Source organism: Diabrotica virgifera, chromosome 6 (assembly GCF_917563875.1).
Source record: "Diabrotica virgifera virgifera chromosome 6, PGI_DIABVI_V3a".
Taxonomy (NCBI): Eukaryota; Metazoa; Arthropoda; class Insecta; order Coleoptera; family Chrysomelidae; genus Diabrotica; species Diabrotica virgifera.
The window spans coordinates 171,322,825-171,349,856 of record NC_065448.1 but is presented as its reverse complement, the minus strand read 5'-3'; the positions used below and the strand labels follow the sequence as shown (position 1 = coordinate 171,349,856).

Below are 27,032 nucleotides of genomic sequence, written 5' to 3'. Positions count from 1 at the left end.
GTATATTACCTGCTAATTATATTTTAATTGAAATACCTAGTATTTCAACTATTGTTTTCTATTTATATTTAAGAGTTTGGTTTTGATTTTACGATTTATATATTTTATTTACAAATATTATTTAAAAACATTTCTAATATTTTATAAACCATGGGGGAAAATACGGGCGGGAAACCGCCCGATTTAAATTTAAATAATTGTCCGAACAATACTGAAAAAGAAAATATTGATTCTAGTTATAATAATATTATTGATTTAGAAAATCGTTATAGACCAGGCGATAAAGGTCCTTATTTTGTTTTCGTGGAAAGTAAAGAAAAACATATTGGAAGGCTTTTCCCAATTAAAATTGGTCACTATATACTCCCGGAGGAGAAATTAAGTAAACAAGTGGAGGATATAAAATCGGTAGGAATAAACCGCGTAAAAGTCATATTTAAAACTATGGAATCCGCTAATTCGCTAGTAAATCATTATGTTATAAATCAAAATAACTTAGTAGCATATATCCCTAAATTTTACACCCATAAAAAAGGCATCGTCAGAATGGTTGATACGACTTTCTCCGAGGAGTATCTACTAAAAGCCATCATTTCCAATAAACAAATTGTAAGCGTTCAAAGAATGAAAAGAAAAATTATAGACTCAGACGGAAATTCCAGTTTAGTTAACAGACAAATGATTATAGTACAATTTCTGGGCAATGAAATCCCACAAAACATACAAATTAATCTTTGTAACTTTCAAGTAGAACCTTATGTACAACCGGTTGTCCAATGCTTTAAATGTTTGCGTTATGGCCATTCGGCCAGACAGTGCAAATCTAAAGAAAGCAGATGCAAAAAATGCACAGGTTTGGATCATCTGGAAGATGAGTGTCAATCAGAAAATGTTTGTATTTACTGTAGAAGCAATGAACACACTTCAATCTCCCGTAAATGCCCTATTTTCACAAAACAAAAACAAATTAAACATATTATGGCTCAGGAAAACGTTTCCTTTAAAGAAGCTGAAAATATGTATGTAAATCCTTCCTATGCCAAAATTATTACGAATAACAGGTTCTCGGTGTTAAATAATATTAACAACTTTCCACCATTGCCTGAAGTAAGGCAAACATCTTCTCAGAGTTCTTCAGCCGTATTAAGGAAACCCTTTATCAAAACAAATATTCCTACTTCCAAAAAACGAAAACCTTCCCCACTATCTCCCACTACAGAAATGTCACCAATAAAAAAAACCCCCCAATTAAAATCAAATGCTAATACTGTTCTTCCTAATCCTTATAGGGACGAATATATGAACTATAAAGAAAAGTCAGTACTTATACTATCTACATTCGTTAAACAACTTCAAAAAAGTTTTCCGTCTAGCCCAGTTTCTTTTGCAGAATCAGATATAAGAGAATTTGTTAATAATATGTTTGATACCGACAATCACACAGATGGAATGGACATTAATATTAGTGGATCTGAATCCGAATATTATTAACCTTCCCGATTCCTGACCATAATATTAAAAAAGACAAACTATATATTTTGCAGTGGAACTGCAGATCTTTAAAATCAAATAAAGCAAGTTTAATTAATTTTGTTAACAGTACAACTATTGACATCATTGTTATATCAGAACTATGGCTTAAGCCTGACGAAAGCTTTTTTTTGAAAGGGTTCAATTTAGTTAAAAAATGTAGAGTTGATGGTTATGGTGGCGTTGGTATTTTTGTAGCGCAAGGGCTCGGTTTTAAAGAGGTTAATATCATCCAGCCGTTAAACATAGATTTAGAAGTGTGCGCAATTACTTTACCTTCTATAAACTTATCAATAGTGTCTATTTACCGACCACCTGACGTGATTGTCAATTTTACCGACTGGCTACAATTATTTCAGCAGTTCAAGTCCCATACTCTTTTTTGCGGAGACTTTAATGCGCACCATGATAGGTGGGGACCTATACCTGATGATCGACATGGTAAAATTTTAGTAGATGCAATAGATCATCTAGACCGTGTTGTATTAAACGATGGTACTCCCACTAGAATTAACTCTAGTGGAAATCATTCAGCTGTTGACATAACATTAACCTCTCATTTTTTAGTTGATAAATTAACTTGGACGGTTTTAGATGACACTATGGGATCGGACCACTACCCAATAGCTATCGACATCCAAATTAAGCCTTCAAATTTTTCAATAAACCCATCCACTAAGTGGAACGACACATGCGCAGACTGGGAATTATTCCAAACACTCTTGGAAAAAGATGTTACTCAGTTACTTACTGAAAATAACACAAGTAATGCATCAACATTTTTCGAAATGATTTCCAATGCAGCGACTCGGTCTATGCCTGTTAAAAAATCTTTTACTCCCATTTCCCCAAGACCAATTTGGTGGGATCAGGAATGTAGTAAGATGGTAGAAAAACGGAAAACGGCCTTAAAAAATTATAGAATTCTGTCCAATCATAATAATTATTTAGTTTATAAAAACGTAGCTGCCCAAGCTAAACGTTTATTTAAAAACAAACAACGTTGTAGCTGGATTAACTTCCTAAATAAACTTAATAAAAATACACCACTAACTGAAATTTGGAAGTTCGTTAAAGCTGTAAATAATAAAAATTTTCATTGTCCCAAAAAACCTCTTTCAAAAAAATTAATAGAGGAAATACTAAACAAAATAGGTCCTCCTTCTGCTTCTAATTTTGTGGTTAAATCAGTTAACAAATTCCCATTTAATCATGAAGATGAATTGTCTACTTCTTTCACAATGGACGAATTGGATTTAGCGATCAAAAATAGTCGGAACACAGCTCCCGGGTTAGATGGCTTTACTTATAAAATAATTTATAACTTACCATATTCTGCTAAAAATTTTCTTTTGCAATTATTTAATGACTGGTGGAGGAAACAAAAATATTATGACTGCTTTAAAAATATTATAATTTGTCTGTTACTTAAACCTTATAAAGATCCAGAAATTCCATCATCATACCGCCCAATCTCGTTAATATCATGCGTGACCAAAACATTCGAAAGATTAATTAAGTTTAGATTAGAACATTTTGTGGAATATAGATCCCTTTTACCAAGCATTCAATATGGTTTTCGCAGAGGACGGGGAACAATAGATGCGGTGAGTCACTTAGTTTCAGATACAAATAAGTTTTTCCAGAAACCTATATACATTATGTTTATTCATAGATCTAACAGGGGCCTATGATGTAGTTGACCTAAATATTTTATCAAAAAAGATGGAAAATATTGGAATTAATAAAACTGTATGTACCAATATCTTAAGTATCTTTCATAATAGAAAAATATTTTTACGTGATCATAATAACGTATTACATGGTCCACACACAGTATGTAACGGTTTACCTCAGGGGTCTGTATTGAGCCCTATTTTATTTAATATATACACTGCAGATCTGCATACGTTAGTAGGTGATAAATTCAACATGATACAATACGCGGATGATTTATGTTTTTACTTCAGCCATGGTTCATATGAGAAATGTTTAGATGACTTAAATGAATGTATGCATTTGATAACAGGTTGGTTTAATGACATGGGATTCAGTGTTTCTCAGGATAAGACTGCCTTGGTATGTTTTACTCGTCACCGAGTTAGAACTGCTAGAGCTGCTTGTCTAGACGAGTTCACGATTCCATTCGTCGACGAATATAAGTACCTAGGTATAGTACTAGATAAAAAACTGCTTTGGACTAACCACATAAAATATATTAAAAAAAGATCCGAACACGGCATAAATCTACTAAAAGTGGTTTCCAAAAAAAAAATGGGGAGCAGATGTTACTGTATCGTATACATTCTACAAAGCATATATTCGTTCCATATTGGACTATGGTTGTACATTATACGGGGCGTCATCCAAAACGAATCTAATCACTATTGATCGTATACAATATAAGGCTTTAAAAATTTGTATGGGTCTAATGATGTCATCGCCTAACCAAGCAGTCCTTGCAGAAATACAAGAACCCCCATTAAATATACGTAGACAGTACTTAGCTGAAAAACAAATAATTAAATACAGAACATTTAATACGAGTATGATCCGAAAAATAGCTTTTATTAACACTTGTAATCTTACAACACCTTATTGGAGGATAAAAAATTCCCCTCCCTTGGCAGATGGCTTTGTTAATACCAACCATTATGAAATTTTTATATTAAATAGTCCCAAATATCCAATATTTCAATATAGTTATCAAAGTATCATATTTCGGCCAACAATTATATACCCTGAATATTCAGAAATCCCTAATTTAAATAACCTAATACTCACCACCACATTGAATGCTTTTGGAAAGGATGTAACTAAAATATTTACAGATGGGCCCAAAAGTGAGGTTGGAATAGGTGCAGCATTTTTTGTTTCACACATCAATCATGTCGAAAAATTTAAACTAGCGGATATATTCTCTATTTACAGCGCCGAGTCCTTGGCGATTAAAAAAAGCCTATTATGGTGCACGCTAAATCCAGTTCAAACTGTTTGTATTATGTCAGATTCTAAGTCCGTTTTGCAAGCTATTGAAGGACCTCCAATAAATATATATAATCAAGAATTAATTTGTGAAATAAAAAACTTATTGTACCAATTAAATCAGCAAAATAAAAAAATAATCCTCATATGGGTAAAAGGTCACAGCGGTATTATCGGTAACGAAAGGGTTGATTATGAAGCGAAAGAAGCTTGTAAATCAGATAAATTCGTAAAAATATCTTCACATACCGACTTAAGTACTAAATTAAAAAAATCTATTAAAGACAGATGGACAGAATCTTACAATAATTTTAGCAAGACATCGAAAAATCTTTATTTTCAGCTTTATCCACAACTTCCAAATAAAATACCGCATACGACTTTTGATTATATCAAAAGACATACTTCAGTTATAACTCGCTTAAAATTGAATCACGGCCGTTTTCCGGCGCACCTTCATAAATTAGGGATACTTAACTCCCCGTTATGTGACTGTGACAACATGTCCATAGGTGACATTAACCACATGTTCCTGGAGTGTCAAAAGAATAGCACAGCTATTTTTAAACTATATAATTCCTTAATAGAACACAACACACCTCTCCCTCTCAACATCGGTTCCCTGTTATCTAGCAATAATAAACTCGTCTTCGATGCTATAATAAATTTCATTAAAGAAGCTAATATCGATATTTAATCTTATATACATCTAATATAAATATGCGTATGAATAAAAATAAATTCTGTGGCTAATAGACTGCGTCTAAGGCCATCCCTTTCCTCTACACACACACAACTCAATGGTAAAAATTCGATATCTTTTAATCAGAGTGTCCTATCAAAAATGGTCAAAATTCGTTTTAACACATTCGCTGCTGACTTGTTTCTAGGGTTGTTATCCAGGAGCGGAAAAAATATACCGTACTGAAAATAAAAGTCTCACTGTCCCCGACCGGAGTCATGCGCATCTAGAAAAGGACCGCTTTGACTCCGATTAGAGTCATGTGCAGCGAATGTGTTAAAGGTGAAGAGTGCGTCTTCGTATAAATTTTTTAATTTTTCCTCAAATGAAGTCAGATTCTACAGGGTGTAACAAAAATGCAGGTCATAAATTAAATCACATATTCTGGGACCAAAAATAGTTCGATTGAGCCTAACTTACCTTAGTACAAATGGGCACATAAAAAAGTTGCAGCTCTTTGAAATTACAAAATGAAAATCGATTTTTCCAATATATCGAAAACTATTATAGGTTTTTATTGAAAATAAACATATGGAATTATAATGGCAGGAACATCTTTAAAAAAATTATAGTGAAATTTGTGCACCCCATAAAAAATTTGTGGGGGTTTTGTTCCCTTAAACCGTCCCAAAATTTTGTGTACGTTTCAATTAAATTATTATTGTGGAGCCATTAGTTAAACACAATGTTTTTAAAACTTTTTAGCCTCTTAGTGATTTTTCGATAAGCCTGTGTTTATCGAGATAACTTGAATATGTGTCGAATCCACCACATATTAATTTGTATATGGTCAAGTATGATTGAAGAGACCTGTTAATAATTTGAAAATTTATTTATAATTTACATTTTTAGGTATATTTTGAAACACGTTAAAAAGTAAGCCACATCTCGACAAAAGGGGGCTTATCGAAAAAATACTAAGAGGCAAAAAAGTTTTAAAAATACTGTATTTAACTATTGATTCCACAATGATAGTTTAATTTTTAACGTACACAAACATGTGGAGGGTTTAAAGGAACAAAACCCCATAAAATTTTTATGGGGTGTATAAATTTTACTGTAATTTTTTGTTTAATTGTTCCTGCCATAAGAATGCAACATGTCCATTTTTATTAAAAAATCTGTAATAATTTTCGAATTATTATTGTGGTACCATTAGTTAAACACAATATTTTTTAAACTTTTTTGCTTCCCAGTATTTTTTCTGTTAAGCCAATTTTTATTGAGATGCGGCTTCTTTTTTAATATGTTTACATAAAAATTTTATGGGGTTTTGTTCCTTTAAACCCTCCACATGTTTGTGTACGTTACAAATTAAACTATCATTGTGGTACCAATAGTTAAATACAGTATTTTTAAAACTTTTTTGCCTCTTAGTATTTTTTCGATAAGCCCCCTTTTGTCGAGATGTGGCTTACTTTTTAACATGTTTCAAAATATACCTAAAAATGTAAATTATAAATAAATTTGCAGATTATTAACAGGTCTCTTCAATTTTCGATATATCGGAAAAAATCGATTTTCATTTTTGTAACTTCAAAGGGCTGTAACTTTTTTTATGTGCACATTTGTATTAAGGTAGGTTAGGTTTAATCGAATTAATTTTGGTCCCATAATATGTGATTTAATTATTTATGATCTGCATTTTTGTTACACCTCGTATAAAGCTGCTTTAATAAATAAACGTTGCACGATTTTCGGCAGTTTTTATGATTCTTATGAGATCAATCAAGTTTATCACTTTCAATGACCGTCCGCTATGGAATTTCCATTTTTACAGGTTAATATGAGCCATTTTAAGTAAAATGTGCTAACTTCCACATTATACACGATCTAAAATATTTAAAGCTGCTTTTTTTTTCAATTGTTCAAGTACGTTTTTCAAAACTTGTGCACACAAAGAGTGATTTCATGCGCCTAACTGACCTTCAAAATCTCCAGTCGCTTCTAGGGTTGTTTCTGAGAGAACGGTTCATTCTGTACAAAATACGTTAATAAATATTTTTGTTCAAAATGATCTGAGATATATTTCTTGTTTGAAAATTTTTTTAAGCGTCCTTCAAACGCTCCAATAACGCAATGTAATAGTCACTGTTAATGGGTTTTTTTCTTTTCAAGATAGTTGATAAATATTATACTATGCGTATCCCAAAATACTGTTGCCATAACCTTGCCAGCCAACTGTTGCGTCTTTCCACGCTTTGGAGTCGGTTCATCACGTGCAGTCGACCCGGCAGACTGTCGATTGGACTCCGGTGTGAAATGATGGAGCCATGTTTCATCCATAGGGCTTTTCATTCACAGTCATTTGTTTCGAGCTTCTGTCAAATGTCGTATAATCCGTGTATATTAATATTACACACAGACTATACAACATATGACAGAAGCTCGAAACAAATGACAATCGATGAAAAGCCCTATTATAATATATCGACGCAAAAATTCGGCTTTAATACGATTGAAGATCTTCAAACGCTTCTCAGAATCATCAATTCGTTGTTGTTTTTGATCGATTATGAGCTCTCACGGCACCCACTTTGCAATGATCTTTCGCAGACCCAAATATTCATGCACAATATAATATACTGCACATGCCTTTGATATCTTTAGAGTCAGCTATCTCGAACAACTTCACTTTACGGCCATCCAAAATTATTTTCTGGATTTATTGATGTTTTCGTCGGTAACAGCCTCTTTGGGGCGTGCACTGCGTACATCGTCCTCGGTGCTCATTTCGCCTCGTTTAGCAAACTTAGCAAACCATTTCTTAACGGTTGATATTCCTGGTACACAGTACGAATAATGTTTATCAAGCCAAGCTTTGGCTTCACCGTATTTTTTTTCGCCAAAGAGCAATGCTTTATTAAGACATGAAATTACTTTTTATCCATTTCTTTTAAACTAACACAAGTTGCTTCACTCAAAATGCTATATCTCATAAACTAATAGTTCCACAGCTGTCAAATTTATACACGCATCTTTTAAAGGTTAAGGCTGACTAAAACTCATATTTGGATTTAATACCAGTAGTGCCATATATGTGTCAGCCTACGAAATTTCAGCCCACCTGGTATAAAGATATAATGATCGTAAATACACAGAAATATTAATATCCACCAAAATGTAATCAAATATTTCCAAAACTAAGGTGGAACTATTTATTTTCCTAACAAGTGTATAAAGTCATACTTTTCCGCACGCGACTGCAGTTTGCCGAACGACGCGAAGCGGGAGTTCGGCAAGCAGTCGAGTGCGGAAAAGAGACTTTCTGCCAGAGTTGGGAACAATATTTTTTCTACGAGTCTTTAAAAAATGACCAAATCTTAATCAATTAATTTAATTAAACCCTGTATTGCCCCTTGTAACTCCTAAGTTACATATTGAATAAGAGTCGTTAAATACTTTCTAAACCTGATATTTCCGTAAAAGTCGGTTGTTTCTATAAAGTTACAGACATCTGTCTACCACAGAACATTCCAATCCTCCGTAAGCTCATATTTTTATGCATAAGTTCTAGCAATTGTCGTGTGTTGTCATTAATAGTGTCACAGCGTTGTAAGAGGCGACTTTGATCACAATTTCAAGTACTTTCGATACTAGCTCACGAAATAAAAAAAAATAAAACTAAACGTAAGTATATTCTGACATTTATTGTAGCAAATATATGCTCTGATAATAAAATTTTAGATATTTTATGAGTAAAAAATGTTGTATATAACTTTGAAATTACAATGGTCCATAATGTATAACATAATTTTTTTTTGCAGGTAGCAACAGAAATGAAACCTATTTGTGCAAAATCATTTTATGGCAAGAAAGAACTAAATAATGTTCAAATTAGAGACATTCCTGGGTATGACTCTGAAGATTCCATTATAGAATCCGACAGTGAAGATGATGAAGTGGTACATATTTTAGAAAATGTTTGTTCGAAAGACGTAAATGTGGGAGATATGGAAGACAATAACAAGCACCAGGAAGATGATAATGAAAAAGAGGATGGCAGTGACAACGAAAATGACGTGCCCAATCATCAGGATATCACATGGAAACGAATTACCAGTCGTTCTGCACAGCCTATTCGACCTTGGAAAGCTAGTTTACCGCCAGGACCTGAAAATCCGTATACTCCAATCAAGTATTTTAGAACACTGATAGATGACAATATATTGGACAATATTGTTTATTAAACAAATCTCTATTCTACCCAAAAGAACACAGAAAAATCTTTAAATGTGGACAAGAACGAAATAAAACAGTTTTTCGGTGTATGTTTGTTTATGTCAGTGTATGGTTTACCCTCAACGAGAATGAACTGGAAAGCGTCTACTCGAATTCCAGTTGTTGCAGAAACTATGAGTCGGAATCTCTGGGAACAAATAAAAAACAATATCCACTTCAATGACAATAGTCAGATAATTCCCGGAGATAAGTTGTACAAAATCAAACCGCTTTTAGAACCAGTTATAGCAAATTTTCAGAAAATTCCAATGACAGAAAAACTATCCGTGGATGAACAAGTTATTCCTTTCAAAGGAAAACATAGTCTAAAAATGTATATAAAAAACAAACCAAAAAAGTGGGGCTATAAAGCGTTTCTCCTATGTGATACCAACGGAATTGTATATAATTTTGAACTGTATACTGGTAGAGAAGAGCATCCAGAATATTTACCAAATATTGGAGTCAGCGGAAATGTGTTTCTTAGATTGGCCACAATAATTACAAGAAATTCTTACCATAAGATATATTTTGATAACTGGTTTACAAGTGTGCAATTACAAATTGAACTGGACAAGTTGGGTATTCCTTCTGTAGGTACGGTGCGTCCTAACAGATTGAAAGGATGTAATTTCTCTACCGACAAAGATATGAAAAAGAAAGGAAGGGGCAGTTTCGAAGAACTTGTTTACAAGAAAGAAGGTATAACCCTTGGAGCAGTCAAATGGTACGACAACAAGCCAGTGCATTTACTGAGTTCGTTTGTAGGCACGTATCCTACAAGTCAAGTACAATGATGGGACAAAGCAAAGAAAGAAACCATTCTTGTGGAATGTCCTAATATTGTAACGTTTTACAATAAATGTATGGGCGGAGTGGACTTAATGGTCTCGTTGATGGCTTTGTATAGAACTAATATTCGTTCTAAAAAGTGGTACCTCCGCATTGTGTTCCATATATTTGACTTGGCAGTTGTGAATGCTTGGTTACTTTATAGAAGAGACACCCAGTTACTTGGTGCAAGAAAAAACGATGAAATAAGTCTTTTAGATTTCAAAGCACCTAAGTATTGCCGCTTGTCTTTGTCAAGCTCAAGAAGAGAGGAAGGCCCAGTCTATCTATAATAGAACAAGAAATAGAGCAGAAAAGGAAAAGAGGACTTATCGCTACTCTACCGGACAAAAAAATACGGAAAGATGGAATAGGCCATTAGCCTAAATTTTCAGAAAAGCGAGGTTGTTGCAAGAAACCGGGATGTCTAGGCGTGCCAAAAGTGTTATGTGAAAAATGTAATGTAAATTTGTGCTTTACGCCTAATTCTAATGCTTTGTGGACTTTCATAAAAATTAACTTTTTTCCCATTGTAACTTGAGAGTCACAAACCCTTTTTAAACAAAGGAAATAAAGAATTAAAAAAAATTAAAAAATGTTTTAATTTGATCCCATCCTTGAAGTATATAACACCAGAAATTTTTTTTGCAGTTAAAAAAAAATTGGGCAGTACAGGGTAATATGAAAATACATACACAAATTATTTCTTTGACAAGGTTGTCAAAACCAAACTTTCAATGTACATAAAATTAGTTAGCATGACTACGATCTTGGTTTCCATGACGATGATTCAAAACGACTGTTATTGTCTACCGATCTGACTTTCGAATATTATGTCAAAATAATTTTATTTCATCGAATTGTCGCGTTAATTTCATTAAAAGAGGAACGCAATAAGATACATTTGAAATAAAATAGTAAATAATATCTAAATATTAGTTTATTGCATGTATTATAATTATTTTAAGGCCATACTAAAATATCTAAACGCGTGCGGCAAAGTAAAACGCGCGCGGAAAAGTAAAACGCGTGCGGAAAAGTAAAACTTTATAATCTAAAACGCGTGGGCGAAAGGAGACATTTTTGCACGCCCGTAGAAAAAAAATATTTTAGTATACCAAACTTTACTTTTGCTTTTGTCATGTATGTACTCATATTTATTCAAAAAGTATCAATTTATGTACTCCCTTCCTCCTCATTCCTTGAGTAGGCGAGCGGCAGCAACCCCTGAAATTACGTTATAACGACCACGAAAATCAACTAAAAGGTGAATGACCAATTTTGGTGGTTCTTTATGTTTTCGAGGTCGCTGAATCTGAATATGAAGTCTATTTTTATCTAGAATTGGTGGAACATGTTCAAAAATCAAATTTTATGCAAAAATGCGAAAAATAAATTTTGATGATTTTTCAAATTTACCTCGCTGTATCTTTGGTAGCTGTAAATATTTCGTCTTGAAAATTTTACTGTGGGATCTTTAGAGTATTTAGATAACAACGAACTTTGTACAAAATCTTTATATAAATTAAAAGAGGAGTTGTTAATTTTTAAACATTTAGTCGTCAGATTTCGTTGGTTTCATGTTTACTTAAAAAAGTTAGGCGACAAACTTTTTAGCTTATAATTTTAGTCAACACCGGAACAAAGCATAGGTCATGAAGAAGTTTTCTGGTTGTCTTAAATTTTAAGTCAAAATATTATGCAATATGAAAAAAGTTATGTAATATGAAAAATTATGCAATATGAAAAAAATAAGACTTTATAGACGAGCGGCACACCACAAAAAACGCTTATTTCTCGAGATACTGTATTGTGTGATGACCACTGTGTGGTGAATAGCTAATTTTGTTCAAACATTATGTTTTTGATGGTGCTGAAAACGAAAATTAGGTTTATTTTGAATTTTACGTGGGGGACATTGGCAAAATCGCAATTTTACCCTAAAAATAAAAAAAAATGAGATAACATATTTTGAGTTTAATAACTGTTCGATTTTAATATTTTTTTATGAGATTTTTACAGTATATATTTCTTACCTTTCTGAAGATAATGGTACTTGTTTCAATATTTCTTTCTCATTATAATAAAAGTTATGAATTGTTTAAAGTGAAAGGTGCAGATTCCTGATTTTTAAAGTTCAATCGCAAAAGTTGAGAGACAAAATTTAAATTTAGCTTTTTAACCAAGTTTATGGTAAAATATAGGGTAAAAAGAATAAAATGTTTTATAGAGAAAAAATAATGCAACTTTTAGTTTTAAGAAAAACGCGATTTAACTTTTTTTTTATTTTTCGTTCCTCTATCTAAAATTCAAAATAAACCTTATTTTCGTTTTCAACTCCATCAGAAACATAACGATGGCTTAGTGTGAAAACCTCGTATCTCATTTTTTTTCGAAAATGACATTTTGGTGGTTTTAGTTTGAAAACTTTGTATCTCACGATTTACAACTGTTGTAAAAAAACCAAATACACCAGACTTTTTTCTACAGCCGAAAAAAGAAACCACGTATATAAATTGCCCTCTTGATTTAGTGTGAATACCACGTATATTTATAACCAAGAATTTGGCACTTAATTTGGAGTGTTTGTTTAAGAAATTCAACTTGGAGAAATATTTTTTTGTAAACAACAAAAGGTAGTCCAGCATATAGAAACATTTTATAAACCTTAAATCAAAAGATTTGTACTGTATCGACCTAGTATTTGGAGGTGTGCAATAAGCTATGAAAAATGAAAACCTCGTAAATAATCATGAACACAACCTCATTTTAGATGAAAAACACGTATATCAAGATATACGAGGTTATCATAGTTACTTGGGCAAAGGCTCTATATACTGCAAGGATATTTGCGTATTTTTCATAGTTAATATTTGTATTTTTCAATTTAACAGCAACATTAACACTTTCAGCTCTGAGCCAAGATCAAATATTTGTCTCAATGTGCTCAAATTAAAATACTTAACAGTAGTTTTTTTTTAGATTATATTATGCAAAAAATCAGTTTTTTGCCTCTCCTGTAAAATTGTAATTTAATGAGATACAAGGTTTTCACACTAAGCCATCGATAAAGTAAGACCAAAATTAGCCATTCACCACAATATGGTCAGTATTTTGAGAACTAAGAATTTTTTTTTGGAAGAGTGCCACTCGTATATAAAGTCACATAACTTTTTTCTTGACTTTAAATTTTCATCAATCATGAAATTTGATTGAAAAATCATCAAAATTTATTTTGCGCATTTTTGCATAACATTTGATTTTTAAACATGTTCCACCAATTCTAGAAAAAAATAAACTTCATATTCGGATTCAGCGACCTCGAAAACATAAAGAATAACCAAAATTTGCCATTCACGTATTATGGTCGCTTTTTCGTTTTCTAAGCCTCAAATTAGGGGTGTGCCGCTCACCTAGAACCTTTGTCAGAGCGCGGTTATACTATATTGTTAGCGTGCTGGCTCCATTAACTGCGATCCTATGCCAGCGTATTAGAAATAGTCATCTTAGTCTTCGACGCTCTACTTTTCTTTCTAAAACCAATATTTCTATAGTCCCCGTTTTTCTTGCTATTTGGCTGAAGTAATTTAGGTATACTCAGTTTACTTTTTTTAATAGCGAAGGCTTCGATATTACTTTTATCATTTTTTGAAGTTATACTACTTTAGGCGCGATTGAGATTAAGGGTGAATTTATATTGATCTGCGCGCATGCGCACACCGACAGTATGGTATTAGACGTTATACGGGCTCTGATTGGGTGTTGAAATGATCTGTCAATAATAAATAATTGTTCAATATGAAGGTAAACAAATGTATAATATATTAGTTTTATTGTTGTGAGGACAGAAACAAAAAAGTTTATAATTGTAGTGACATTTAAATAGTTTTTAAAAGCAACAGGTACGTAATAATTGTAAATGTATCATAGGTACCTACCTATTTGAACCTACCAAAATACATAGTATGTAATATTTTATTTACATAATTTGATTACCATCAAAATTTCTATCAATGTTCACCTAATATATTGTTTTCTTACTCTATGTTTTGTTGTATTTTTTCAATTCTAAATCATTTCAATTCAAAATCAAAATAATTTAATTTAATTCAAAAATGTCAAAAGCTTATCCCGTTTAGTTAGTCGATCTTCGCACATAATGACACATTGCCTCCGTGGCGAAGCGTTTAAGGCGAATTAACCCCAATATACCAACCGCGCTGATAGCTGGTTCGAATCCCAATAAAAACTTTTATTTTTTTATTTTTTTTTTATACATTTTTTGATTGTAAGTATATTTATTATATAATTTTATTTTCAGAAAATACGTATTTAGTTAAAAAAATTTCCAACAATTAATGTTCAGAAATCATTTGTGGCATTTTTACTGTGTTTGTGTGTGTTTTATTCTTTTATTATTTTGATTTTTGGCACTGTTTTAATAAAAGTGTTTGAGAAGTAGTAAGTATAAATTAGTTTAATATTTAAATAAAATATAAATAAAAAGTATATTAATTTAGTATAAATCATATAATAGAAGTATAACTTCTTACGTGCGTAAAAAATACACACACATTCTTTTTTGATCGTCCATGTTTAAGCTGCGTATGTAGCAATAGGAAAAATGAGGGCATTGATCAACCTGAGCTTAAGATTTCTGGTTATTGTTCGGTCTTTCCGTATTTTAATTAATTTAGTTATTTCGGTTCGGGCCATCGTTAGTATACGTTTGATTTCTGTTTATCAGGTGGCACAAGTATACAAATCTGTCTACTTTAAAATTCGCTATTTGATGTGCGGTAGATTACACAGGTTTACAAAAAAAAATAAATTGTGGACTATTTGAAGAAACCATATGACTAGGGGGTTTTTGGAGTCGCTGATCACGAATCCGGGGTCCGCTGATCTCTATCACATCAGGTAAAGGTCATTTCAAGGTCAAATCAAGATAAATAGACAATCGCTCTGAAAAAGTATATTAGGGGGTTTTTGGGGTCGCTGATCACGAATCCGGGGCCTGCTGACCTCTCTCACGCCTAGCTCAAGGTCATTTCAAGGTCAAATCAAGATAAATCGACACAATAGTAGGTTTTTGGGGTCTCTGACCACAAAACTGGGGCTATAACAGGGCTCAACGATCCGTTGAGCTATAACACGTCAAATAAAGGACATTTAAAGGTCAAATCAGTTTTGTGGTCAGCGACCCCAGAAAACCTCTAATATACATTTTCAGAGCAATTGTGTTCATTTATCTTGATTTGACCTTTAAGTGACCTTGAGCTGGACGTGAGAGGTCAGCGAACCGCGGATTCGTGATAAGCGACCCCAAAAAACCCCTAATATACTTTTTCAGAGCGATTGTCGATTTATCTTGATTTGACCTTGAAATGACCTTTACCTGACGTGATAGAGATCAGCGGACCCCGGATTCATGATCAGCGACCCCAAAAACCGTCTAATGTACTTTTTCCGAGCGATTGTGTCGATTTATCTTGATTTGGCCTTGAAATGACCTTGAGCTAGACGTGAGAGAGGTCAGCGGACCCCGGATTCGTGATCAGCGACTCCAAAAACCCCCTAATATACTTTTTCAGAGCGATTGTCTATTTATCTTGATTTGACCTTGAAATGTCCTTAACCTGATGTGATAGAGATCAGCGGACACCGGATTCGTGATCAGCGACCCCAAAAACCCCCTAGTCATATGGTTTCGTCAAATAGTCCACAATTTATTTTTTTTTGTAAACCTGTGTTATTTGTTCTGTCTACGATCATTATTTTCGTTTCTCGATCATTTTATTTTTTCGGTATTGATCTGAAGATTCTTTGCTTATCCGGCTTATGTAGTCTACAGATTATGAATTTCCTATAAAATATAGAGACCTTATTACATAGTGTATACATGGTACAATATCTCTTGGTAGACTTTTAATCATAAACATATTTCTTCAGAATTTTGAATACTTTTAAAGTGATCATTTATTTTGTACTTAACTTTAATGTTATTTATTTACAATTTATTTTGTACTTAACTTTAATGCAATTTTTGATTCTAAAGAATATAATCCATAGAGATAAATTCCAATAGAAGGCTTAATTTAATTTTATGGTATAAAATATTTCCTTTGCCGTATTCCCCATCGGATTTATCCGTATTCATCAAATCGAAAACCCGTACCTCACGGATTAGTACATACACCACTGACTTGCATCTCTTGCTTATACCTTGTTAACATTGGTTTATTACACCTACATTATTGAAGTGTAGTTTGCCGAACCACTAGCATTAACAGATGGAAATGCATCACTGAAATGTATCGGGAAAGTCATTTCGTATTTATATTTTGAAATTGTTAGTGATACATATTTAATGACATGCCATTATTATTGGCTATATGTTCATATTTATTTATAACTTTTTAATATTTAGAGCCAGAGTAGATTTTACCGAACGGATTGATGTATAAAATGTTTAATGCATGTGAGGGCGTATTTACGAAAAGATATAACAGTCCAGGGTAATAAGGATTTTCTCGGGACACTCAAAGATCCAGGTAGCTGATTACTTTTTTAGTTATTGTAGACCTATGGGAAGAAAACCTACCTGTTTCCTGCCTAGAGTTCGCGTCCGTTTTTTAATTATTATTAACCGTTTAGTGCAAAAATCGATTTTTTCGATTTTTTGCACTCCATTGAAAAACTAAGTAGTTGATATAAAATTACAAAATTTAGTTTTTGAGAACATTGAAAAACCCTCAAAATGCCGATTTTTGAAAGTTAAAAAGTTAATTTGTTGCTACGCAAATTGCAAAATAAGTGAAAATCGTTATTTGTTAATAACTTTTACTTAAAATACCAGAGAGCTTTAGTGTTTCACCCAAAGTTGGACATTGGGATATGTAACAAACCCTTAAAATTTGAGAGCGATCCATTAATTAGTTTAAGAGTTATTCTATTTGTTTTTCCCAGAGACCTTTATTTTGCAATAAGATAAGATAGAAAACAATGAAGATAGTGCAATTCTGAGTATGCCAAATGAAAGTAGAAGAGTGATAGTATCAAAATGTATTAAAAAAAGATAAAAAAATAATTAACATTGTCAAAAATCCTAATGCCAAATTTTTAAAATTTTGTAGTTTATAAACATTTAGAATAACTTAAATATTATCCGTAGTAACAATATTTTTATATATTCGAAAAGATAGTATTTTAACACGAATTTTCAAATAAAAAAATTTAGCCTGGGCTCATTTGGGACAAAGTTAGCCATATGTTTTTTTTGAATTCACAGCTAATTTGTTTATAACAATTAAGGAATCTCATTAACGCCGTTTTAAAGAATGGGATTTGTATTTTTTCTTAAAAAATTTGCACAAACATTATACCTTTACAGCACCCTCTACGATTTTTCAAAAATGTAGTGCAAACGATTACTAGGGGGAATCTACAAATCCAACGAGTTAAATACCGAAAAAGCAATTTCAAACGAATATAATTTGCTGTATCTCCGCATCAACTCAATGGTTTTTGATCTTTTTTTTTAATTGGTATGTAATTTTTACGTAAATTACAAATATGCAATTTGTTTATAAATTTATTAATTAATAAACAGTCTAATTTGTTTAAACAATTCTTAAAAAAATTTTTTTTACAATCTATTTCTTTAATCATTTTATCATTAATGATCACAATAAAAGTTATAGTACACTTTAATAAATAAATGATTTTTATTAGATAATTATTTATTTACAATAATTTATTTATTAAAGTATACCTTAACTTTTTCTATGATTAATAGGGATAGTATGATTAAAATCATGGGTTTTTGGGAAAAAATTGTTTTTTCAAAAATTGTTTAAACAAATTAGACGGTTCATTAATTATTAAATGTCTAGGCAAATTGCATATTTGTAATGTACAGAAAAATTACATACAAATTAAAAAAAGAACGATCAAAATATATTCAGTAGATCCCGAGATATAGAAAATTATAGTAGTTTTAAGTTCCTTTTTATAGTTTTTGAACTCGTGCATTTGTCGGCTCCCAGCTCCCCCTTCACGTACCTCGACTAGTCACCAATTAAACTACATTTTTAAAAATTCGTGTAAAATACCAGCTTTTCTAATATGTAAAATGACTTTTTCTACAAACAATATTTTTTCTACAACCGTAGCACTCCATACGAGCGTTAAAAATGCTACTTTAAGGCACTAGTGCTTTAAAATATTTTTAAGGCACTGCAGTTCGTATTGACCGTATAGGCAATTTTGATGTAATGTCAAAAAATATAAAAATGGAATGTCAGTCAAGTTCAAGTAAAAGTTTTTGTAGATATTGTCCTGTAATTACGTTTGTAGAAAAAATATTGTATGATATGCGTGTTAAAAAGTACATTTTTAAGGCACTCATGTGAATTTTCACATGCAAACTTTCACATGCGTGCCTTAAACGTATACTTTTAACACTTATATCATAAATAACTATTTAAAGTTATTCTAAATGTTTTAAACTACAAAATTTTACAAATTTGGCATTAGGATTTTTGACTATATTAGATAATCTTTTTATCGTTTTTTAGTACATATTGATGGTATGTATTAGTTTTCTACTTTCATTTGGCATACTCAGAATTGCCCTATCTTTAGGGCAATTATTTTCCCATTATTTTCTGTCTTATGTTATTGCAAAATAAAGGTCTCTGGGATAAACAATTAGAATAACCCTTAAACTAATTAATGGATCAGTCTCAAATTTTGAGGTTTTGTTAAGTACCCCAATACCCAACTTTGGGTAAAACACTAAAGTTCTAAGGTAATTCTTGTAAAAGTTATTAACAAATAACGATTGTCACTTATTTTGCAGTTTGCGTAGCAACAGATTAACTTTTTAACTTTCAAAAATCGGAATTTTGAAGGATTTTTAATGTTCTAAAAAATTAAATTTTGTAATTTTATGTCAATTGTTTAGATTTTGAATGGGGTGCAAAAAATTTAAAAAAATCGCAATTTTTGCACTAAATTGTTAATAATTAAAAAACGGACGCGAACTCTAGGCAGAAAACAGGTAGGTTTTCATCCTATAGGTATACAATAACTAAAAAAGTAGTCAGCAACCTGGATCTTTGAGTGTCCCGAACATGGTCTATTTCTAGCTTATTACCCTGGTCTATAAAGCAATACGCTAAGGGAGAGACTTTGTGACTAGCAATGAAGCTGAAGATGATATGTTAGAATTAACAGCAGCATTAGACATAGCGTAGCGATTACGACGCACGTATTTCCAGTTGGAATTAGACATATTATGCTAATAAAAGATTGATGACATCGAAATTATTAAACAAAAGAACCAAAATGACTATCTACAGAACATTAATTATCATCATCAGTGGTGCTACAGCCCTGCGAAAGAGCTTCGACCTTCCCAAGTCTATTACGCCTGTCATTCCTATCCATTGCCAACCGTTGCCAGTTTGCTGCGCCTATATTTCTCCTATCCTCATCTACACCATCCTTCCATCTAAGTTTTGGCCTACCCTTATTTCTACTTCCCACAGGTTATCACATAAGGATTCGTCTAGGAGGGTTGTTATGCTGTGGTCTTGGTAGATGTCCTGCCCATCTTAGCGTCCCTATTCTCATAAGAAATACTACGTATTTACCACCAAATTTATATTTGTATCTGTGGTATACCTCGTAGTTGTACCTCCTCCTCCAAATACCATTTTCACAGATGCCACATGCCACCGAATATTCTTCTCAGAATCCTTCGTTCAAATATAAGCAGAAGGTTTTCATCTGCCTTGGAGATGGTCCATGTCTCCGATCCATATGTCAACACTGGTTGTATAAGGGTTTATATATGGTTAATTTTGTTTTTTGGCTTAAGTTTCTGCTTCTCATATGTCTACTTAGTCCAAAATAGTATTTGTCCGCTAGGATTATCCTTCGCTTGATTTCTTTCGTCATGAAGTTCTCCTTGGTGGTCAGGGAGGGATATTTTCCAAATCAAACATTTGCTATCTTTGTCATACAACACACTGAGTCAAATAAAGACACTGACAGTTTTAAATATTTTACATGGCATCGGGAATATTTTGAGTTGTTGATTAAATAATATTAATACCGTATTTGATAAATAATTGATTTAAGAATGACTAAAATAAAAAGTTATTTATTGTTTATTATTTATGGAAGACCCAAGCAGAGAACACATCTGGATATATTCTGTGATTCAAGTACTTATTTTGTTGTTAAAGATGTTCAAAATTGTAAGCGTTTCATAGTAACAATATATTGTTAAAAAATCACTTTAACACTTTTCTTTTTTTCTCGATTGAGTATTAGTTTTTGTTGTACATATAAATTATTACAATCACTGAATACATAGTTAGTGGAAAAATTATCACATTTAATAACTGAATTAATAATTTGCAATTATAAAAATAACAGTTATCCAAGAACATTCAAAAGCCATCTCTTTAAAGTTAATGACATTCTAGTAATGTTTACATATCCATGCCAGTGTGAATTTTACTACACGTAATTTTCCGTGTAAAGACAGAAAAAGTAGGGATAGCCGTAAAATAATTGCGAATTATGTACCGATGGCCTTAAATAAGAGAGAGCGGTAAAGCCAATGTTGAAATGTTAAATAGTATTCAATGCACTGTTTAAAAAAGTACAAACAACCAAAACAAAATCAATTTATCCAGTAACTATTTTCAATCTGGTATTTTGTTAGCGGTGTTGTGTATTCTTTTAGCAAACAAATATCCTTACCTTCCATGACTTGGTAACGGGAAACCGTCTAAAGTCCACGATATCTGCGGAGTCGGATTTCCTGAAGCACTACATTTAAGAGATACAGCGGGGCCCGGTTGCAGCGTTTGTTCGATAAAACTGTACAGCAGGATTGGAGGCGCATCTGAAACAAACAGTACAAATTTTACCTACAGGTTGTAGCAAAAATATGGAGTAAATTCATTAGTTCCGAAACAGTAACTTTTTAAAACAATCTTAAAATACGGCAATTTTAATTTTTGAATGGCCGTCAAAATTATTGTTACATAATATACTGCACACTAATAAAGTCATCGACTATGTTTTAAATACAAACCGAGATCAAAGTATAACTCATTACTATTTAAACGGCATCCTAATCGGCTGTGCACAGATGTATTATTAAATTATTATTAACCCTTTCGTTCACCGTGTCTCCAATTGAGGACAACCTATTCTATAATTTTTAATATCTAGCTCCATGTACCCTTCTATACATATGTACTCTATAGTATGTATCCTTGTAACAAATTGTCCCCGATTATGGATATCCCATTCCGTCCACTGAGTACTTGTGCTGACATCTAACGGCATGTGAACAAAATATTTAATATGTTGAAATATTTCTATAGTTATATTTGGCCTAGGCCAATATTTCTTTTTGTAATACCATTAGGGTAATATTGATAAAAACCTAAATTATGATGACAATAAAAGCTATAAAGATAGTATAGTAAGATCGGTGCGTACTCTTCTATTCTGAATATTAAATATTACCTAACTATTTTTTAGGATTTATTATTCTTGTTTTGAGTATATCTTCAAATTTCTCCATTTTGTCTGTAGGATTGTAAATTAATAATAATACACATAGTTTCAAAAGTTATGCATAACCCCTTGTATTCACGATGTTTACGCTTTTATAAATGTGTATCTTTATCGCATATTTAATGGGCCTTTTTTTATAAAAAATATACCATTTTTGGTTTTTTATTTTATTTGATTACCAATTTCATTGACCTGGTTTTGCCAAGGGGTAAACATTTGAAAAATTTATTCTGGTGAAATTTTTTAAAACGTGATTAAAAATGAATCGTACTTTAATTTCAGAGTTGGACCATATAAGAATTATCGATTTAGTTGAAGAAGGCCATTCACAGCGGTTCGTGGAGGAAAGAGTGGGTGTTTCTCAGAGTGATGTCTCACGGATATGAAATAGGTTCCTGGAGACAAACTTGATACTGAATAGAGCTCGGTCTGGTAGACCCCGAGTTACCAATGATCGACATAATAGATATATCAGAATTTCCATCCGTAGAAATTTTTTTTGTCTGTACCAGCCCTCCAAAGAGAATTCAGGTATGCTACAGGAGTCAGAGTATCGTTATCTACAATAAGAAGAAGAATTTTAGACTCAGGTTTGAGGAGTCGTCGACCAATAAGAGTTCCTCCGCTACAACCTAGACATATTTTGGACCGCCTCCGGTGGGCTCAAGAACACATAGAGCTCTCCAACTCTTTGGGAATTTTGTGATTTTTTCAGACGAGACCAGAATTTCTTTAAATATTGATAACCGGTGAATTTGTGTGTGGCGAGAGCCAATAAGAGCTGCATAACTAGCCACACACGAATTCACCGGTTATCACTATTTAAACAGATTCTGGTCTCGTCTGAAAAAAGCGCAAAATTTCAAAATTGTTGGGGGAGCTGTATGTGTTCTTGAGCCCACTGGAGGCGGTCCAAAACATGTCTAAGTTGTAGCTGAGGAACTCTTATTGGTCGACGACTCCTCAAACCTGAGTCTGAAATTCTTCTTCTTATTGTAGATAACGATACTCTGACTCCTGTAGCATGCCTAAATTCTCTTTGGAGGGCTGGTACAGACATAGAAGAATTTCTACGGATGGAAATTCTAATATACCTATTCTGTCGATCTTGGTAACTCGGGGTCTACCAGACCGAGCTCTATTCAGTATCAAGTTTGTCTCCAGGAACCTATTTCATATCCGTGAGACATCACTCTGAGAAACACCCACTCTTTCCTCCACGAACCGCTGTGAATGGCCTTCTTCAACTAAATCAATAATTCTTATACGGTCCAACTCAGAAATTAAAGTACGATTCATTTTTAATCAAGTTTTAAAAAATTTCACCACAATAAATTTTTCAAATGTTTACCCCTTGGCAAAACGAGGTCAATTAAATGGGTAATCAAATAAAATAAAAAGCCAAAAATGGTATATTTTTTATAAAAAAGGCCCATTAAATATGCGATAAAGATACAGATTTATAAAAGCGTAAACATCGTGAATACAAGGGGTGATGCATAACTTTTGAAACTATGTGTATTACATTTATAATAATAAGAAAAGTCACATAAATAATAAGAGAAAAAAATACAAAATTTTTAAAGTTTGATATTGTATAAAAAATAATGATTCTTGTAGTAAGGCGCCTGACCCAAATATTATTTAATTATTTTTAAATAAATATTAAATATTCGATTTAATTTCCCAAAGCAACGGAAAACGAGTGGAAGGTTTATGCTCTTTCATTTTACTATGGTGCAGTTTATCAAATTTTAATACTTTTAAAGTTAAAACGGTCTTTTCAAAATCAGTGTTGTGGGCCTTATTGGGTACAGTAGTTCCAAAAAAGGTCCCCCAGTTGATCCAAATAAGGCCCACCTTTTTTTTTTAATTGTTATTTTATTTTGTTCACTAATTTGATACATGATTTTAGATGTTAATAAAATTGGATACTGTTAACTGTTTTTGGGGGTGTTTTATTGCAAGATATCCATTAAATAAAGGCATTTATTAAATCAGAAACATACGTTCATTCACATTTAAGAAATGTTGCAGTTTTGTAATAATCCGCAGTCTAGATATCACACTTTGGACAAACAAATGTAGGTGTTTTGTTCTGCTTGTTAATCCTAAATATTCTTCTTGTACGTTTTTAAGGCATTTGGTGCACAGCCTCATATCTGCTATTCTGTCCTCTTGGCACAAGTAGCAAAACCAGCTCTCTTCTTTTTCTCCTGAGTTTGAAACCTTAGACCGCAATCCACTTAGACCTGCTTCAAGAATATCTTTTAAGGAAGGTTGAATTTTTCCTTTATCCTTCTTTTCATTGAGGGATTTTAGTTTTATATTATGTTCTCCTTTTTTTGGTTTCGTCTGTTTCCCTTTATCACTAATAGGTTTTTTGTCTTGATTTTTATCCTTTTCAGTAAATACAGCTTTACTTACTATAACCGCTCTATAATTAAGTGACTTTGCTCGGGGCTGGACCATTTTCTTTTTTATTTTAGGTGTAGGAAGAATTTCCTGAAAGGAAGTCTCCAAAATACCTTCGTCATTACTGGAATTATCGTGAAAAGTTAAGATGTCGGAAACTGAAGTTGTACTTGAATCTGGCGAAGAATAAATCTTTCGTTTCTGACACTTTTTCTTAGAGGGGTCTCGTTCTTGTATCATTGGTGCCTGGCTGTCATCGGTCCTCGATTGAGTAGGCGAAGGAGTATTTTCTTCATTTAAGTTATCTCGCTTCGACAGTTCAGATGGAGCAAATGCTTGTTCCGGGATAACATTAGGGTCAAACGGATAGATGCCTGTGGCACGAAACCCAATTGAAACATTATGAGGTGTAGCAGCTTGAAGAAGTATCGCTTTGGTATTAATTCCCAAACCGTTTTCTCCGTCTCTTGGTTGTAGAATAAATTACTTCTTTTTCCTAATTGGTTTATTTAAAAAGACTACACTTACTAAAGCTAAGTTTAGCTTTTACGCCAGACACGTTGAGAATTAATATTGTACAAAAAAGTCCCAAATATTAATTTGGACTTAATTATGAACTATTATAATTGAAAAAGCTATCGTTTTTTTAAATATGTAACATTGACAAATATTTTATTTAGGAATTGTCACTCATTTTTTGAGATAGATTTTTTAAGAAGGCCAAAATCGTGTATTAAATGTGACATAATTTTAGGGGCGTAATAAAGCAAAGATTAGAATTTGGATTATATAATAAAGTTTCAACATTCTCCCCCGCGTTGAAGCATCCCTGCTTCAACTAAATTACACAGTAACAGAAACAGAAAAAACAAAGTGTTAGGAAGAATGTAACAAAACTAGAAATAAGCATGTTGGTCATTTTAAGGTTGAGTTTGATTTGGTAATAAAGAAAGCTTTGAAATGGATCGGATAAACTCTCCGGAAGCCGTACGGAGCTTAACCACACGGACTTTGCCCTCCTTACCAGGATATACTTCAATGATGCGCGCCAACGGCCACATCATTGGAGGTACATTATCTTCCTTGAGTAAAACTAGTTTATTTACTTGCAGGTTAGAATATTCTTCAGCCCATTTAGGCCGGTTCTGAAGGCGATTTAAGTAATCAACCGACCAACGTTTCCAAAAAACTTGTTGAATTTTAGAAATCTGCTGGAAGGTGGAAAGTCTATGTTCGTTTAAATGTGAAAGATCCTTTTCAGGATAAGCGGTGAGAGGAGACCCTATCAGAAAGTGTCCCGGTGTAAGGCAGGTTAAATCTGTAGGGTCATTAGAAACTGGACCTAAGGGCCGAGAATTTAGTATTGCCTCGATTTGACAAAGAATAGTGTTAAACTCTTCTGAAGTGAACAAAGCATTACCCACCAATCTCTTGATATGAAATTTTGCGCTTTTGATGGCGGATTCCCAGATTCCACCCCAATGCGGAGATCGAGGTGGAATGAATTTCCACTTGGTCTCATTTTGTGAAAGAAAGTCACAGATAATATTTACATTATTATTAGATTTGAAAAATTGATACAACTCATGTAGGACATTTTTTGCACCTAAAAAATTGGTGGCGTTGTCACTATAGATCACTGACGGATTTCCTCTTCTCGAGACAAAACGTTTTAAAGCGTTCAGAAAGGAGTCAGTAGACAGTCCAAGAACTAGCTCTATGTGAACTGCCTTGGTGACCATGCAAACAAAAACCGCAATGTATGATTTTATGAGTGGAGATTTACGAAGCCTTGAGGATTTTATTTGAAAGAATCCTCCGAAATCAATTCCAACTTTCTGAAATGGTCTAGAAACATTTACACGATCAGAGGGCAAACTTGCCATAATCTGTTGGCAGACTTGATTATTGAATCGAAAACACATATTGCAATTTCGAATGATTTTTTTGATCTCTCTGAGCCCATTAAGGGGCCAAAAACGTAAACGAATATTGCTCAGAACGGTTTGAGCACCAGCATGCCCGAGCCGCCTATGTTCGTACTCTAGTATGAGGGAGGTCGTATGATTATGGGGTGGCAAAAGCAAGGGATGTTTCTGTTGGTAGGGAATGGAGGCGTTACAAAGCCGTCCGCCGATCCTCAGCATTGATAATTCATCGAGAAATGGATTTAAAGATAATAATTGTTTATTTGATAGTTGCTGGTTTGCAGAAAGTTCGGAAATTTCTTTGGAAAAATTGGTTAGCTGAACTTGCCGAACTATAAAATATAGAGCTTGGTCCAATTCTTCAACAGTGAGGGGATCAGATTGTTTGTTTCCTTTTAAACAACTGACAAATCTGAGTACATATGCGATAGTACGACGTAATCGAGAAAAAGAAGAAAATTTTTGAAATAATTGTTCCCAAGGAGGTTTTGAGTTGACGTTTGTGAGTATATTAGAACGAGTTTTTCTGTGCTCTGTAATTAGCTGATCAGCTATTGGGGGTTCATCAGAGAATTCTAAAGAATGATTAAGAAGAAAAGCAGGACCGGACCACCACAACTTGTTGTCCAGAATTTCTTGGGCTGATAAACCGCGTGATAGAATGTCAGCACTGTTTTCAGCTGATTTAACGTATCGCCACTGACAATTTTGCGTCAGTCCTTGAATTTGAGCAACTCTATGCGATACGAACACTGACCATTTACTAGGGTGTG

The 27,032-nt window shown here is 32.9% G+C and overlaps 1 protein-coding gene across 3 annotated transcripts in view; it reads right to left on the bottom strand.

The window, feature by feature from the left end:
- LOC114329496 (cell adhesion molecule Dscam2) overlaps positions 1–27,032 on the bottom strand; it is a 1,422,998-nt gene that overhangs the window by 415,644 nt on the left and 980,322 nt on the right. For all 3 annotated transcript variants that reach the window (XM_050654329.1, XM_050654330.1, XM_050654331.1), the window contains exon 9: positions 21,089–21,233. In XM_050654329.1, the coding sequence (XP_050510286.1) occupies positions 21,089–21,233 (145 nt within the window). The remainder of the gene's footprint in view (positions 1–21,088; positions 21,234–27,032) is intronic.